The sequence below is a fragment of the Triturus cristatus genome, chromosome 9, assembly GCF_964204655.1.
Source record: "Triturus cristatus chromosome 9, aTriCri1.1, whole genome shotgun sequence".
In the NCBI taxonomy this organism is placed as follows: Eukaryota; Metazoa; Chordata; class Amphibia; order Caudata; family Salamandridae; genus Triturus; species Triturus cristatus.
This window is the reverse complement of record NC_140592.1, coordinates 453533684-453549289: the sequence shown is the minus strand read 5'-3', so window position 1 is coordinate 453549289 and position 15606 is coordinate 453533684. Positions and strand designations below refer to the sequence as shown.

Here is a 15606-nt window from a genome sequence, read left to right as displayed (position 1 = left end):
GGTCCACACCACCCGGACACGACCGCAATGGACCCAGCTCTACAAGTCTTTCCAGTGCTGTACTTACTACATCACCAGGAACTCATGGACTGCCGCGGACGCCGCCGCAGGTACGCAATAGCACAACACACAACCCACGGCCTGACACAGGGTCCAAAACCACATCAGACACCCTAGGGGGTACAGGGACACATCCACAAGGGCACCCACACATCACCCAACTGACACAAATTCATCCCGCTGCATTATGGACACACAGCTACTGCCACCATGCAGCAATGTACCGGTCACGTCACCGCAGCGGCGAACACAAGCAAATACATGCGCACAATGCAGACGGCAGGGCCAGTGCCAGGCATGGGCAGGGCACAAAGACCACAGGGCCACACCCACTCCCACCACACACTAGCACAACCCATGAAGGCACATGCCATGTGCCCCCCCCTCGTGCACCCCATGCACAACAACAAGCCAGGGCAATAAATACCCTGCACCACACAATAACAATCATGGAGACACACAATGCAGGAGTGACTGCACAGGAACACACAACACAGTAGCACAGGGCCAGGGAAACACACACAACACCACACTCAGGGAAAAAGTAATGAGGAGAAGCAACAAATGAACACACACAAGATATCAACATCCAAATGGACACACAGCCTGCACAGTCACGCATACATATCACAGGCTCACACACACACACACATACACACACACACACACACACACACACTCACCCGCGGACACACACACACACACACACAACACACACACACCTCATCTCTCCATTAAGAAAGGACCTGCACTCAAATATATGAAGTAATCCATTTATTTCAGAGGTAGCACTTGTGTAAGCTAGGAAAGCATTTTTGCCTGTTGCTTCAGCCTTCGTCAACCTTAAAATGCATTGTGATGTTCATTTCATTCAAATTCTTCCCACAGGTGTTGGTAATTAGTTAAACATAAAAGAGTTCCTTCCATGCTATTGCACAGAAACTGCCTTGCTGGAGGTTACAGAACACATTAAAGAACAGCTAGATCAGGAGGGAAGAGCTGTCCTAATATTGTTGGACCTGTCGGCGCCCTTCGATACGGTTCCACATGTTAAACTATTGGAACGGCTCGAGAAGTTTGGAATCAGTGGTACTGCCCTAAAATGGCTAGCCTCCTTTTTGGAGGACAGAAGTCAGGAAGTCTGGACTCCTTCCTTTACTGCTACCATTCCTAATCTGAAAGTGGGTGTCCCACAAGGCTCTGCTCTGAGCCCTACACTCTTTACTATATATTTGACCCCACTAGCATCTTTGGCTGAAGCATGCAGGGCTAAAAAAAATATCGTATGCGAACGACACCCAGTTACTCTTCACTTTTGAGAAAGGTGCAGACTTTGAGGGGGAGAAGATTAGAATGTGCCTTTACAGGGTGTTTGATTGGCTGGTGAGGAACCAACTAAAATGTAATCCAGACAAATCGGAGATTATCTTTTTTAGTGCACCTCCCTCTGAGGAGTGGAGACTGTGGTGGCCCCATGACATGTCCCCTCCACCCTCTGCTCAAAACACAGTAAACGATCTGGTTGCCAGTGAGAAAGAGGATCACATTCAAGGCCTTAGTGCTTACTTTTAAAGCCTTACATGGCAGGTGTGCCAGTTACATCAGGAAGAGAATACTTCACTACACTCCCTCTAGAACTTTGAGGTTCTCTTTTAGTCGCCTGGCTACCATAACCAGTATTTTCCGGGTTAAAACAGGGGGGAGATCCTTTATGTTTCTGGGGGGCCAAACCTGGAACCATTTTCCGGCGGCCCTCAGACCCACATCTGTGCTGGCTGCTTTCAGGAAACAACTCAAAACTTGACTATTCTGCAACTAATGGGTGCGATGGAAAGTGGAGAGCTGCCTATTAGCGCCGGGACACTCTGCTGAGTAGCCGTGCGCTTTATAAAGGCCTGTTCACTCATTCATTCATTGATCTGACCAAAGATTAATGTGATCTGGTTCAGCAGGAAAATTTAAATTAGTTGGAAGATGGATAGTTGTCGGGTGAAAGGTTTCAGTTTGGGGTGCAGATGGTAAAGCCTCACAAAACAAGGAGATTTTTGCACTCTTTCTCCTAAAAACTTTGTACTGCAGAGTGCAGAATGCTACGGACCTTTTAAACAGAGCTTCTGAATTGGGACACAATGAGTAGCAAGCTGATGTCCAGAGAACTGACCAAAAAATAAAAATAAATATAAATAATAATCAACTAACCCATGTCATCGCTGCACACATGAATGATGCCAATTACACTTTTCTCTTGTTTAAAACCCGTAGTCTGGTACTTTTTCTGAAAGAGAGAAAAACAGGTAACCAGAATTAGTAGTAATACCTAAAGACTGCCCCGTAGTCTTCTTGTCACTGGCAATGCATTTAATGTTTTTTAATCTCCGTGGATGGCTCGCTGTGCTTGATAAGGGCAAGATCATACACATAAATGGTGTCCAAATGACTTCAGTCGACACACTCAGTTTATCATCTAAGGCCCTATCTACAAGTGGACTGGGCCTCTCAGTGCAACCAGTAAATAGCATCAACCCCAGTGAGGCATTTAGCTCACCCAGTAAATAGCATTACCCCCAAGTGACACATTTTATCTCACCCAGTAAATATCACTACCCCACTGAAGTATTCACCGGGTTTGGTAAATACCTTCTATTTCACTTGGAAATGAGACATAACATGCAAAATCTGCATTTAACTGACCATATGCCTCCTACAACCCTCTCTCACCCCCATACTCCTCTCTGATAACTTTTGGTGGGTTTGGGCTGCTGAAATCTGTCATGAGAAAACAGTGGGGTTGTTAGGATTATAGCACAACTTTGAATTCCAATACTTGCACAAACTGACAATTTGAAAGAGAGTTAAATAAAAAAATCTAAAGAATCACCTTCAAGCTCCTCATGCACGCCTACAAAGCCCCCACGGGCCCCACAACTCCAGACCTGCATACCTCAACAACCGCCTCTCCTCCTACACACCCACCGAACATCTCCACTCCATCTAACTGGCCCTGGCCACCATCGCATGGATCTGCAAGCCCTCGCCTGGAGGAAGAGCCTTCTCCTACCTCGTTACGAAGACCTGGAACTCCCTGCCCCTACATCTCAGGCAATCACTGTCACTGCCTCAATTAAGGAAGGAACTCCAGATCTGGCTCTTCGACTGAACTGCAGATTCACCCCCCTCCCCATCAACAGTGCCTTGAGACCCTAATGGGTGAGTTGTTTCGCTATACAAGAAACCGGATTGATTGATAGCTCCCTGGCATTGAAGTTTCATTTGTCCCCGAATCTAATCTGCACCAAAACACTTAGGCTACGGTTTACAACCCAAGAGTGGAGTGAAGAGCACCTTCTTGGTGTGACATTTTCAGCCACTTTAAGTAGAGGGAACTGAGTAAGATTAATTGAATTATCTGTGGGCCTCAGAATCACACTGAGGATACAAGGAACCAGAGACTGGTTTCTGGGATGCGTTTAAGAAGGAAAACAAATTTCAGTGCTTAAATTGTGCCGGAGGTTATTAATGGTGGCTGCCAGCCTTTATTTTTGGGGACTGGCTCTTATTTTTCCTCATCACCATTTGACTTCAAGCAAGGGAGAGAAAAAGTAGCGAGTAGCGGGAGAAATTGTGGAAAGTAGTGAAAAAGGAGAAAGCTGGATGGAAACAAGGGAGAGGTAAAGAGACAGCAAGTGTAGGGTGGTTAAGCAAGCGGCATGAGTTCATAATAAGACCAGGCAGCTTTTTTATAACACCTAAAATAAGCCATGGAAACATTAAGCCACCACTCCATCTCTTCACCCTTCACAGCATTGGGAGCTTTACTTTTTATTTTCTTATAAAATCAAGAATAAAAACCTGTAATGCAAAGGAAAGACTGGGCTGGGTGAAACTCTCCAGCCAGACATTAAAGAAGGACTTATATGAGGTATTAAAAAGGAGTGCACCCTCTCCAGCCTCCTTGATGCTTATAAATTTAACAGATAGGTTTTAAACGTGCAGTTTAGAAGACATAGGTTGGTATGTAATGTTTTTCTTTAAAACATTTCTATGTAACTGCTCAAAGAAATCCAGTCTCAGAATGCCTCTTCGAGGTCCAAGAGGCAAGTAGGAGCTATTGGGCCCAGCATTGGGGGTTGAGGCCTTTTACTTCTGATGTCCCGGATCGGGACCTGCTATGGGTCCTGAGCAATTGGGTCAAGTCCCCCTTCAGCACATGACTCAGTGGTAGCGTGGGACGAGCAGTCCAAGGCTTCTCGAGGGGGGAGATAGATACCGGGGGGTGAACACAGTCTCGCAACTCAAAATATGTTCAATGGCAGCAATAAATGATTGTTCGGTCAAACACTGTCTTTTATGAGAAAAGTAGTATTTACATCCGACCACAAAGTGAAATATGGCATACACAAACAATAGACACAGCCCCCGAGGTCAGGGCTCTAGTGTTCAATAGGCTGGGCAAGGCCTCGAGTCCTACTTCACTCTCACTAGCGGTAGTGGTTATTCCCCATTCACTATAGGAGACATTCATGTTAGGCCCCATTAGTAGTCAGAGTCTCAAGAGACCCCTCTGATAAAGGTTAATAGTGTTCCAGTGACCCAAAGCACTATATAGCAAAACAAGATTCCCTGAGGAGCTTCTGGCTCTTCGATCAGTCTCAGCAGCTTCTGCGAGGATAGTGTGTTCGGAGTCTCTGCGGGGAGTGGCAGTGACTGCTGTTGGTGAGTAACACCCGCAGATGTGCCAGCACTTTTGAATACACGGTGTGATGGTAACTTCCTCTGAACCATCCTACAGGCGGGGGTTAGGTTGCTCCGGTTCCGATCCTCAGACTGGGCTTGGACCCGCACAGCTCACCACAGCACCTCTCTAATGGCAACCGCTTGAAATTGGCAATGGTCTTGGTTGGATCATGTGGCCTGCCTGGCATATGAGGTCCCTGACCTTACTCCTCACTCAAGCTAAGGACTGATCGGTACAGCAGTGATGCGGACCATGGCTAAAGTAACGGCAGCCCCCTTTGGTATAGTGTCACCAACTTGAACCTACAAACCAAGGAAGGCCGGATCAGTGAAGCAGTGGTCATCTCACACCTCGCTACAGGGATCCACTAGCCAGGATCCCCTACTGTACTTCGCTCCCTCCAGCACCCTCCTCTTCCTCACAGGGTACACAGGTCTTGGCAAGCAGATGGGCACTGGTGCTTCAGGATGGAAGGGCAGATGGTCTTGAAGGTCCTTGTGTGTTGTCCCCTCACCCAGATGGAGGGCTGGCAAGCCATAGCCTCCAACCTTGGCCACAGGCAGACGTCTTGCAGAGCTTCTCCCCTTTGAACAGCTCAACTGGCTACTGGACAACTGACAGTTTTGGGGATCTCAAACTCCAATCGTGATTTAGGGTTAGAGTCTGAAGTTTGTGTTGGGGGGTCTGCATCCTTTTGAAATACCCTCTCCTCCGTCCAGCCCTTCCTTCCTTCAGAAAGAAATCTGTAACAGCAGGAACAACTACAAATCTCAACACAGGCAATGGGAGTGACCAGAGGTTCAAATCTGGAAGTCATCCACAGTGTGATGTGCATCAAAAGATTACCCGGGGCCCGCTGCCCTATTAAGATTCTCTTAGCCACAACTCCTTCTTAAAAGGGGTCTAGGCCCCTTTCCGGTGATCTCTCTGTGAATAAAAGAGCACCCTTTGAAGTGTGGGCAGAATCTTCCATGTATTCACAGGCACACACATACACGCCCAGAACATGCATAAAACACACCTGTGCCTAACAGCGCTACATATTAACCTGATGTAGGCCAAGGGTGAGTTAAGCACACAGACCTTTACATGATTGGGCCTGTAGGTCTCACTCCAGAGACATAGGTAAAAAGGCCTGTTCTCTTCTACTGATCACTACATGCTATGCTGCCCCCACCGTGCTTGTGATACTTCACACCTAGCAAAGGCAGTAGCCTTTCACCAAAATGAGGGTATTTCTTTGAGGACCCTGCCCGCTCCAACACAATAGCAATTCGTGAAACAGGCCTGTGCCATGGCGCACACGCATGATCTGCGTTTGCCCATGCCAACAAAAATCAGCACCAGGGATCCAGATACTATTGCATCTCGGGCACTCAGGATAGTTGTACACTTCAGTCACCATGCGAACGACTTTTCCATATCAACACCCAGCATGACCACAAGCATATTGCCTGCTTTGAAGAAGTTGAAGAATAGACGGACCTAATGTAATTACAAACCAATACATAGGGAAAAGGATAGCTATGAAATGGAAGCGGAGGATTTCATCTAGACAGTTTCTGGTTCAAGAAAGGATTGGCAAACCTTTTCGCCCTATTAGCTTTGCAAACTTTATTTTTTAAACTATGCTGCGTAGCATCCTCGATGCTCTGCGGGCTGGGTAAAGTCAAATAAAAGAAAAGAAAAAACTGTTTTACACAGCTGCTGGCATCATTTTGTAAGGCGCATGCACAAGCCTACAAAATAAGGTAGCTCAATAATTAACAACAAAAGTGGAGAGTGGGTGATACAGAATCTACATGGGGGCATGGGACACTGAAGCAACAAAAGGAGGGTGAGGGACAAGAAAGGAACACTGGGAGGGCAGAAGCAGCGGAGGGAACACAGATGAGGGCTGGGGGAGGGGGGGACACAGAAGCAATATGGGGGAGGTCGAGGGCAGATCCGTCATGGAGAGGAGAAGCACACCAGGAAGGGCAATATGGAGAGCAGCTTACACAAAAAAGAAAAAAGTGGTCCACTGACACGGAGCAGGGATACCTGGCAAAAGCACTATTGTAAAGTGGAAATGCTCCAGGGAGGGACAAATGCAAGACTGACAAGCTAGGACACGAATAAAAAGCAGGCAAATGAGAGTGAGAAGGAAAGCCAAATAATGGTAAGCAATGGGCGGGCACCATTTAATTTTATGGCAAGCTGCAGTGTACAGCGCAACAGACATGGGCTGCCTAGAAGTCTCAACCTAAACACAGCCCAGCCAGGAGGCTAGTATCTTATTATTTTTAGGTGAAGGCAGACAGGAGGGCGCCTTGCACTGTGCCCTATGCTTGATCTGTAAACAAAACAACATGTCCTTGCAGAGACCCAAAGCTCTTCTTTTGAGCCCATCGCTGGTGCTGCTGGTTGTCAGAGTTGCCGGTTACCAACGTTGCCTAGTCTCTTTTTTCCTCCACATGCTACTTTCTTCCAACACACCACATTTCCTGTATGTCTCTCTCACGCTTCCTGGTTCTTCTCATCCCCACTGTCTCCCTTTAACTGCTTTATACCTTCTCTTCCATTTAGGAGTTCCAGATGGAAGTCTGATGGAAAAATAAGTCCTACTTCCCAAAAATGAGTGCCGACGCCCACCACCGGCACAGATTAAGCATTGCGCCCCACCATTACATGAATACAAATGTTATGTGAAGGTGGAGATAGCATAAGAAGTGGTCCCTGTATCTTATGTGGGGTATTTGTTGCAATAAGTGAATTTTACCTTTTTCTCATCTTTTTCTGCTTCCAGGATTATGTTGTTGTCTTTGCATGCCAAGGGCTCTCTCCTTCGATCTGACTAGAAATAGAAATGGGTGGGAATAAAAAGAATAAAATGGTACACTGAAAATCCCAGAGTATCAAATTCAAACTAATGGAAACAGTTACTATCAAGCCCCGGGTACTTAACATGAAGTTAAAGTTAACTACCCTCATCATCATTTATAGTTTTGCAGCCGAGTATATATGTATGCATGTGCTATTTGTATAGTGTGACCCTATCCGAAGGCAGCAGAGCGCTATACTGAGTCAATGGCAAAAATAAAGTCAACGAGTGATTGAGGAATAGCAGGGACCCAAGAGTGGAATTGGAAATTGACAAACCCAAAACCTGGGGGCAGCTCTGCCAGGGAAAGGCTGGACACATTTCTGGGGATGATTCAAAGATCTTAAGTTGAGCCCCAGTCTGGAGTGAAAGGATCAACCTTGACCAGATCTTCAAACATCAATTTTACATAATACTTGGGGGACTAAGTGTGAACCTATAAAATATAAATGAAACAAGCACTGACAAAGCCAACAGGTTTCAGTTTTTCATTATACTTTTAATTAAAATGTATCAACATTAAATAACCATGATGTGATCGCAAAGTGTTTTGAACCAAACGTTATTGATCACAGGACCTTTACATTAACATGATTGAGAAATACATTTGAGAGATCGTACCTGTATCCTTCGACCTACCAACATTTGGGGTGATGCGACGTGTCCCCCAGTGACTTTCCGTCAATGGAGTATCCCATATTCCAGGTTCCCTCTTTAGCCGTGTTGCTTAGTGATGGACTTGCTCTCCTTTTATGGTGGCAGAGGGTAGAGCCTGTAATCTCCTGTACTGTATTCGGTCAAGTTCCCCCAGATTCTTTTAATTCTGTGGGCAAATAGACCAGCTTCTCGCCACCTTGCACCACTCCATGTTGTGTTTCATTCAGACATTTGTGGGTTGTTCTCTGCATGCCCATTGATTTCTTTGCAATATCTTTTTGCAACTGCCAGTCTTTAGATTATTGGTTGCCTTTGATACCTTGGTAAGTCATTTCTCTCCCAGTTTTCCTGTGTTACTGTTGGTGCATCCATTAGCATTGGGATCCCTACCGTTGCTTCTAATCTGTCTTTTATTTCCTTTTATCTCGGGACATTCCAATAAATTGTGTATAAAAAGGTACCTTTCTGCCCACTTCTGAGTAAACATGTCATCTTCCCAAAGGTATAGAGCTGTGCTCCTGTTTAGTACATCCTATGTAACATCGTTATTTGTATTAGTCTAAATCTAACTTTTATCTGTACCTCTCTGGTGAATCTGATGGTATCTTCCCATGTCTCACCTTTCATATGCCGTGTATTCGGATTACAATTCCTTGCATAGGATGTCCAGTTCCTTCTCAGAATTTACCATAAATGTGTTATATTTTAGGGAAATTGCTTCTCATCATTTGTCCATTCAGTGGTGTTTTTTCTAGTGGTGAATCATTCAATCAAGATTTATAAAGCACAGCAAATCACCCAGGAGCGTCTCAAGGCACTGGAGTCAGCAGCTGCTTTACGGTGCTCTGTTCATTTGAATAGCCAGGTTTTGGGTCCTTTCCAGAATTACCATAGCGATATGGTGTTCCTGAGGTGCAGGGAAGGTCCTTTCAGGCTTTGGCTGCCAGGTGAGAGAAGAAGCGCCCTCCGCTGTAGGCTTGGGGAATCTGGGGGGCATCTGCGAGAAAGCGGGAGGCAGATTGCAGGTGTCTGGTTGATTGGTGGAATGTCATTCGTCTGCTGATGTATGCTGGTCCTTCAGTGTACAGCGCTTTATATGCGTGGGTCAGCATCTTCTGAATAGGGAGCCAATGTAGTTTTTTGAGGTGCTGTATGATGGGAGTCCATCTGTGGAGGTCGAGGATGAGTTTTGCATCATCTTTTCTGTAGTCTCTTCAGGAGGCATGGAGCCATTCCCATTTAGAGTGTGTCCCCGTAGTCCAGCCTGCTGGTGATGACGGCCTGAGTGACAGTCCTTTTGGTGTGGATTGGGAGCCACCTGAAAATCTTACGGAGCATGCTTAGAGCGTGGAAGCAGGTGAACAACGCTGTGTTTACCGGTTTCTGTACAGATAACTTGCTGTCCAAGATGATGCCGAAGTTGTGGGCATGGTCTGTCAGGGTGGGGGAAGGGCAGAGTTCAGCACGCCACTAAGTGTCGTTTCATGATGAGGACTTCCATCTTGTCTGTGTTGAGCTTGAGACAGTTGTCCTTCATTAGTTGGTGATGTTCATCATACATCTGTGGAATTTGGCACTCGTGGTGGAGGGGTCTTCTGACAGCGAGATGAGGAGCTGGGTGTCGTCGGCATAGGAGATGGTGTTGAGTCTGTGTGATCTGATGGTGTTGGCCAGGGGGGTCATGTACGTGCTTCAGAGGGTGGGGCTGAGGGATGATCCTTGTGGAACGCTGAAGATGATCCTCTTGGGTTTTGAGGTGAATAGTGGCAGACGGATTCTCTGGGCTCTTCTGGTGAGGTGATCCATTTGAAGGCATCTCCCTGGATTCAGATTTGTGGAGCCTGTTGATCAAGATGTGGTGAGAGACCATGTTGAAGATGGCTGACAGGTCCAGGAGGACAGAACTGCTAATTAGCTGCGGTCCAGGAGGGTCCCGATGTCATTGGTGGCTGCAATCAGGGTTGTCTCTGTGCAGTGGTTGGCTCAGAATCTGGATTGAGATGAGTCCAGGAGGTTGTAGTGTTCCAGGAGTTTAGTGAGTTGCTGGTGGGTTGCCTTTTCGAGAACCTTCTCTGGAAAGGGCAGCAGGGAAGTAGATGGTTTCTTCTGTTTATAGTAGAGTTGCCATCCACTTCCATGTCATTGGAACCTTGTCTTTACTGTCCAGGGTTTCATTTAACAACATGTTGTTTTCTGGGAGTCATGGGTTGCTTCCTATTGAATCAGAAAGCCATACGCCTAATGACAACAAAACAATTTGTAACATGAAAGATTCTAAATGGAAACATGGTGTCTAGAGAACATGGAGCTACCAGGCATCCCTAATGTCTAGTGCTTGTAATTGAGCAGATCACTAAAGCACTGGAGAGCTGTAGAAAACAATGACATTGATCTATTGTGTCACTCATCATGCCCTGGTATTGGATGAGAAAATGTCTGGTGTGACATCACAGAAAAGCCACACGTGCAAACAACACACTCTCAAACAGTCCTGGATTTTGAGCTAAAAACCACATTGTGGGCTGGGTCATTTCAACACATATCCTTAATAGAAAAATCAAAACTACCAGCCCCAAACTCCCTGGAGTGGTTAACTTAAGATTGGCTTGACCTCTGACATAGGGTTACCGGACTGTTCCATGCCACTGGGGGGTCAACTATTCAAGGCTTGGACCTGTTTTTAAATTGATTGTTTCCAAGTGCTAACCTAACGGTTTCAACTGAAATGAGAACAAGAGGCCTGGTGATATGGAGTCCTCTGGGCAACACCCATATCCTATGACATCATCCTAACTTTTTCAAGTTCATGGTTATTCTTTCCATTCATGTCCACAGGTCCCTAACATCAGATTTCGATTTCTGGGTGTTCTTTTTATACATCATTTCTTTCAGGTACTTGTTGATCTGAATCAATTTTAAATATCGTTACCACTATGCGGCATGTCATCAAAACCCTAGGTCTACCTTTTCAAGGCTTATTGGTTACAAATCATTGATAATAGTAGGGCCAGACTGGGAACTAAAATAAATCTTTCAAACTTTTTTCTAGCTAGTCCCACTCTGCACTCTGAACATTTTAGGAGGATGAGGCCAAACAGTTCTTATTATGGTCTGCTGCTGAGGGCTATACTGATTGTTACAGGTCCCGAATCTGGGTCGGCCTATAACAAGGTAGAAAGCCTTGCACAATAGGCATAGCATGAGGGAGAAGAGCTATAAGCCTACTAGAACATTAAACCCAATAGGGGTAGAATGTTCAAAATCAAAAAAGGAGAAACAGAAAGACAAACATTGAAATGTTTGAGTAGAAGGCTTATATCAGCCATTATAAGCCCTTTGCCACTCTATTGTCTGCAATAGAGCATCCAACATTCCAATGTTCTAATATAGTTTTATATATACCGGCCATTAAAGGCCCGCTTCAGCATTAAATACCTGAGTCGAAAGCGAGTGTCTTAAACAATGGAGCCGGCATATAATGGCCAGCATAGCCCAGCAACAGCATGCTATAAAGCTATTAGAACATTTCGCCTCAAAAGAGCAGAATGTTCCAATTAGAAAAGCAAAGGCCTCTGGGAGCCCAGGGATAGGGGCCATGGAGGGTGGGGGGTTGGGGGGTAGAAATCACCTTTGACTACGAACCCAAAGTCTTATTCACAGCTCTGGCTGTGAATGTTCTACAGTTAACAGCTGTGTGCAGGGCCATTACCATTAGCTGTTGAACCTTCACAGGAAGAGCTGAAAAAGGCACCTGAAGGCAGCCCCTGGTTCTCCCCAGCTTGGCTGGACAGCGTTTGTAGTTCAGCCAAGCTAGGGAGACCCAGAAGCTGGGCAGCTTTCATCCTTCCCTCATTCTGAAACCCTAGTGACACTGAGTTATGGGAGGAGGGAAGGGTGAAGGCTGCATGTACACAAGGTTTCAGCCTCTTATCCGACCCATCACTCTTTTGTCACCGGTAAGTACTCACGAGAAACTTATTGACATAAGTGCATCAATAATTCCCCATAATCAGAAACAACTCATGGTCTACAAAAACGTTTTGTTCGTCTTTAGTTTTTTATGTTAATCTGTTCTGTATTTTCTCTTTTGATATGCAATTAATCATAAACCATTTATATACGTACAATCATTGAGGTGGACATTATACACATTGTTATCAAATCACGGTTATTGGACAAATGAGAAACCCCCAAATAACACCATAAATTCTACATTCTCACCTCACATACTATTCATACATCCTAACAAACATACCACACAAAAAACAAAAAACTTTTTATAAAGCGATAAAATACACAACTGGAAAGATCATATGGGATACATCTATTTGGTGATTTCCCAAGATCGGCTATAGCCGATATAACATCAATTTGTATTTCCTCCTTTGTTTTGTTTCAGATGATCCTTAAAAGATTTATTTTCCAGATGTGTTGTTGCTGATCTACATACGTTTCGGTGAAATACTCTTTGGTATCACCTTGCTCAGAACCAATAAAAACAATTCTTTGTTTGTATGCAAAGGGGGGTTCTGTTGTAGGCGAAGCGCCAGAAGTTATCAAATTCACACCACCCTGCAGCTTCCAAGGGGGCGGGTATTAGGCCAATGTTTATCTATAAATTGTATAGGCAGAGGCTGTGTATTAGGACATTGAAATGCTGAGAGCAGCGGGTCTATACTCATTTATATTGGCTGCTACTGCTCTATAGTCTTCAATGGCACTCACAACATTCCAATGTTTTAGTCCACCTCACCTTCATAAATATGTTGGTGTAAGGACAACAATCCCTGACTGACTGTACAGTGGACTCATTGCCTCCATTTTTTTACCCCTGTGGTCGCTTACGCCAACATATCCTGACGGTGTGAGCAGAATCAGTCTGGCACAATCCTTACATTTATGTTTTTCAACAAATGCACAGTTTTACAGGAGAAGGTACAAGCCATATGATACAGTAGCGTATGACATGGCACAGCTAACATTTAAGATTGGGCTCTTATTTAATGAAACGTCAGAAGTTTTCTTTTGTATACCCAAAGACCCCTATTCACTTCTTAACAAGAGTGTTCCTTGGTGTTGGGGAAAAATCTACCTCCGCTGAGTAGGTAAACCCTATGTATTTGCTGTAGGCTGTTCAAGCTTGGACATTTCAAAGGATCTACCCATAGGAATACCCTCTCTCAATCAATAACATTCTTATGGCTAAACCAGCACCATTAAACATACCCGAGAACTGCAGACATGCAGTTACTCAGAAGCTGCTACAACATGATCTCGCACTGCAGGTGGGGAGGTTACCTTCATGGTTGAGGCACAAAAAGCATTCAAGACAGAGCTATTCTATTGTTGGGTTACATTCCCAGCCGCAAAAACCACACGTTTGTTTCACACTTCCACTGCAACGGACGTATTAAATAACTATACAGCTTACAAGGCTTTAGAAATCCCATTACCATACCAAGAACATCAAAATTGGTTTGAAGGTGCCCTACCACACTCTATAGAAGAAGTTAGACTAGGGCCCCTTAGCAATGAGAGTGCAACATGGACAGTCTTAGCCGGTTACACACCACATTCAAGCATAGCTAATATGACAGCACCATAATTACGCAGACATTATACTTGTCTAATCCGAATATATAGAGGTCTGACACAGTTCATCATGCACACAATGATGTCAAATCCTGCGAGGACTGCTCAAGCTGCACAACAGCAATTGGTTGCACCAGGCATTTGCCCACAGACTATCAATGCTGTTATGGGGAAAGTTCCCACTAGACAGGAGGAAATTCCATTCTGGTTTTCACAAACAAACAAGTCAGCTTGAAGTAGTGTTCCCCCATATGGAAACCAAGGGAAAAAAAACAGAATTCTTACAATACGCTTGCCAATAGGGATGGCTCCCCCAGTGGATGACTGCACCACTTGGGGTGCAGTAACTTCGCTACAGTATATACTAGGACTTATTGTACATCCTCATTAGCTGTTTTGCCAGAAGTGCTTAAACAGATTCAAAATGAGTACGTGGCAGGCCCTGCCCTGGATTTGGGGATGAAACTGATGGGCAATTGTGCTACAGTATCCACCATCATGTTAAGTAACATTAAAGGGGAAACCGCAGCGTTAGCCATACGCCAACGACTCACTAACTGAACTGTGAGAGAAGAGGCGCATGAGTTACCTCAAATTATCAAATAAACCTATGCATCCATAGATGGAGATAATTTGGGAGCTAGACCTAGTAAACTTTAAATTAAGAGTAATTCTGAGAAGGATAATTCAAAGTAAGCACCTGACTCTTCTACAAAGAAGTGGGAGAATAAGAAACTAAGAATAGACTAGGTCCCGGTGTGGATCTCCTGAACAGGAGGCCACTGAAAGCACTATAATCTGCATAACCATGATAATATAAAGACGCCAAGGTATCAGGAACTTGATACACGTTCATCTCAGGATTAATCTGAGAAAAAAAATTTGAGATGTGGATGGTGAGAGCGCAGATCAGAGAAGTATGTGAAACCAAAGAAGGACTGACAATGCTCATCTTACTGTATAATAAAAAGGAAGACAAACCGTAACAGTCAAAGCTTCATTTAAAAAGAAGAAGGTAGCAGGACCTAAGGTCAAGCATGCCACGGATATTGAGGACACTGCTTCTGAACGGGGAGTATGGGCTGACCATGCTTGATAGCACGGCAGAAGTCACGATAGTTCACCAGAACATGATGGATTGTCTGACAGCAGTAGGGTTGAGTGCCTACATCCAGGTGGAAATACTGGATATGAGGGTCAGTGTTCCACATCGTTTATATGATATGCAACTCCCGCTGGTGGTGGACATTCTAAGATACATTCATGTTCTGTTTTGGGAGAACCTGTCATTTAGCTAAGTTATTCTCTTGGCTGAAAAGGATTGGCCATCAGAATTTGTGATGGATTGTTGAAACGGAGAAACTGTAATTTTGCCAGCCTTTTCCAAACTCATTCCAGAATCATTTAAACATTCATACGCCAAGGATTGGTCATTAGTGCTGGCACCTACGGTATACTGCAACCATGTGGGGTGGGATGATGGTTCTTCATATTTAATCCCAGTGAGGTCAACCACACAACCTCAAAGACCATACCCTATTACACATTTGGCTAAAAACAAGTTAAAGAGATCCTCACACAAGTTGAATACCAAGGTGTAATAGAAAGTAGCACCTCTCCTATAAATAATCCTTTGTTTCCAGGTATGAAACCAGACCATTCAAATCATCTAGAATTAGATTATAGATATCTAAACACA

General features: G+C 44.8%; 1 protein-coding gene across 2 annotated transcripts in view; it reads right to left on the bottom strand.

Moving 5' to 3' along the window:
* CCNP (cyclin P) overlaps nucleotides 1-15606 on the bottom strand; it is a 290235-nt gene that overhangs the window by 234065 nt on the left and 40564 nt on the right. For both annotated transcript variants that reach the window (XM_085625344.1, XM_085625345.1), the window contains exons 2-3: nucleotides 7557-7631; nucleotides 2260-2335 (exon numbers count right to left, since the gene is read on the bottom strand). In XM_085625344.1, the coding sequence (XP_085481470.1) occupies nucleotides 2260-2335; nucleotides 7557-7631 (151 nt within the window). The remainder of the gene's footprint in view (nucleotides 1-2259; nucleotides 2336-7556; nucleotides 7632-15606) is intronic.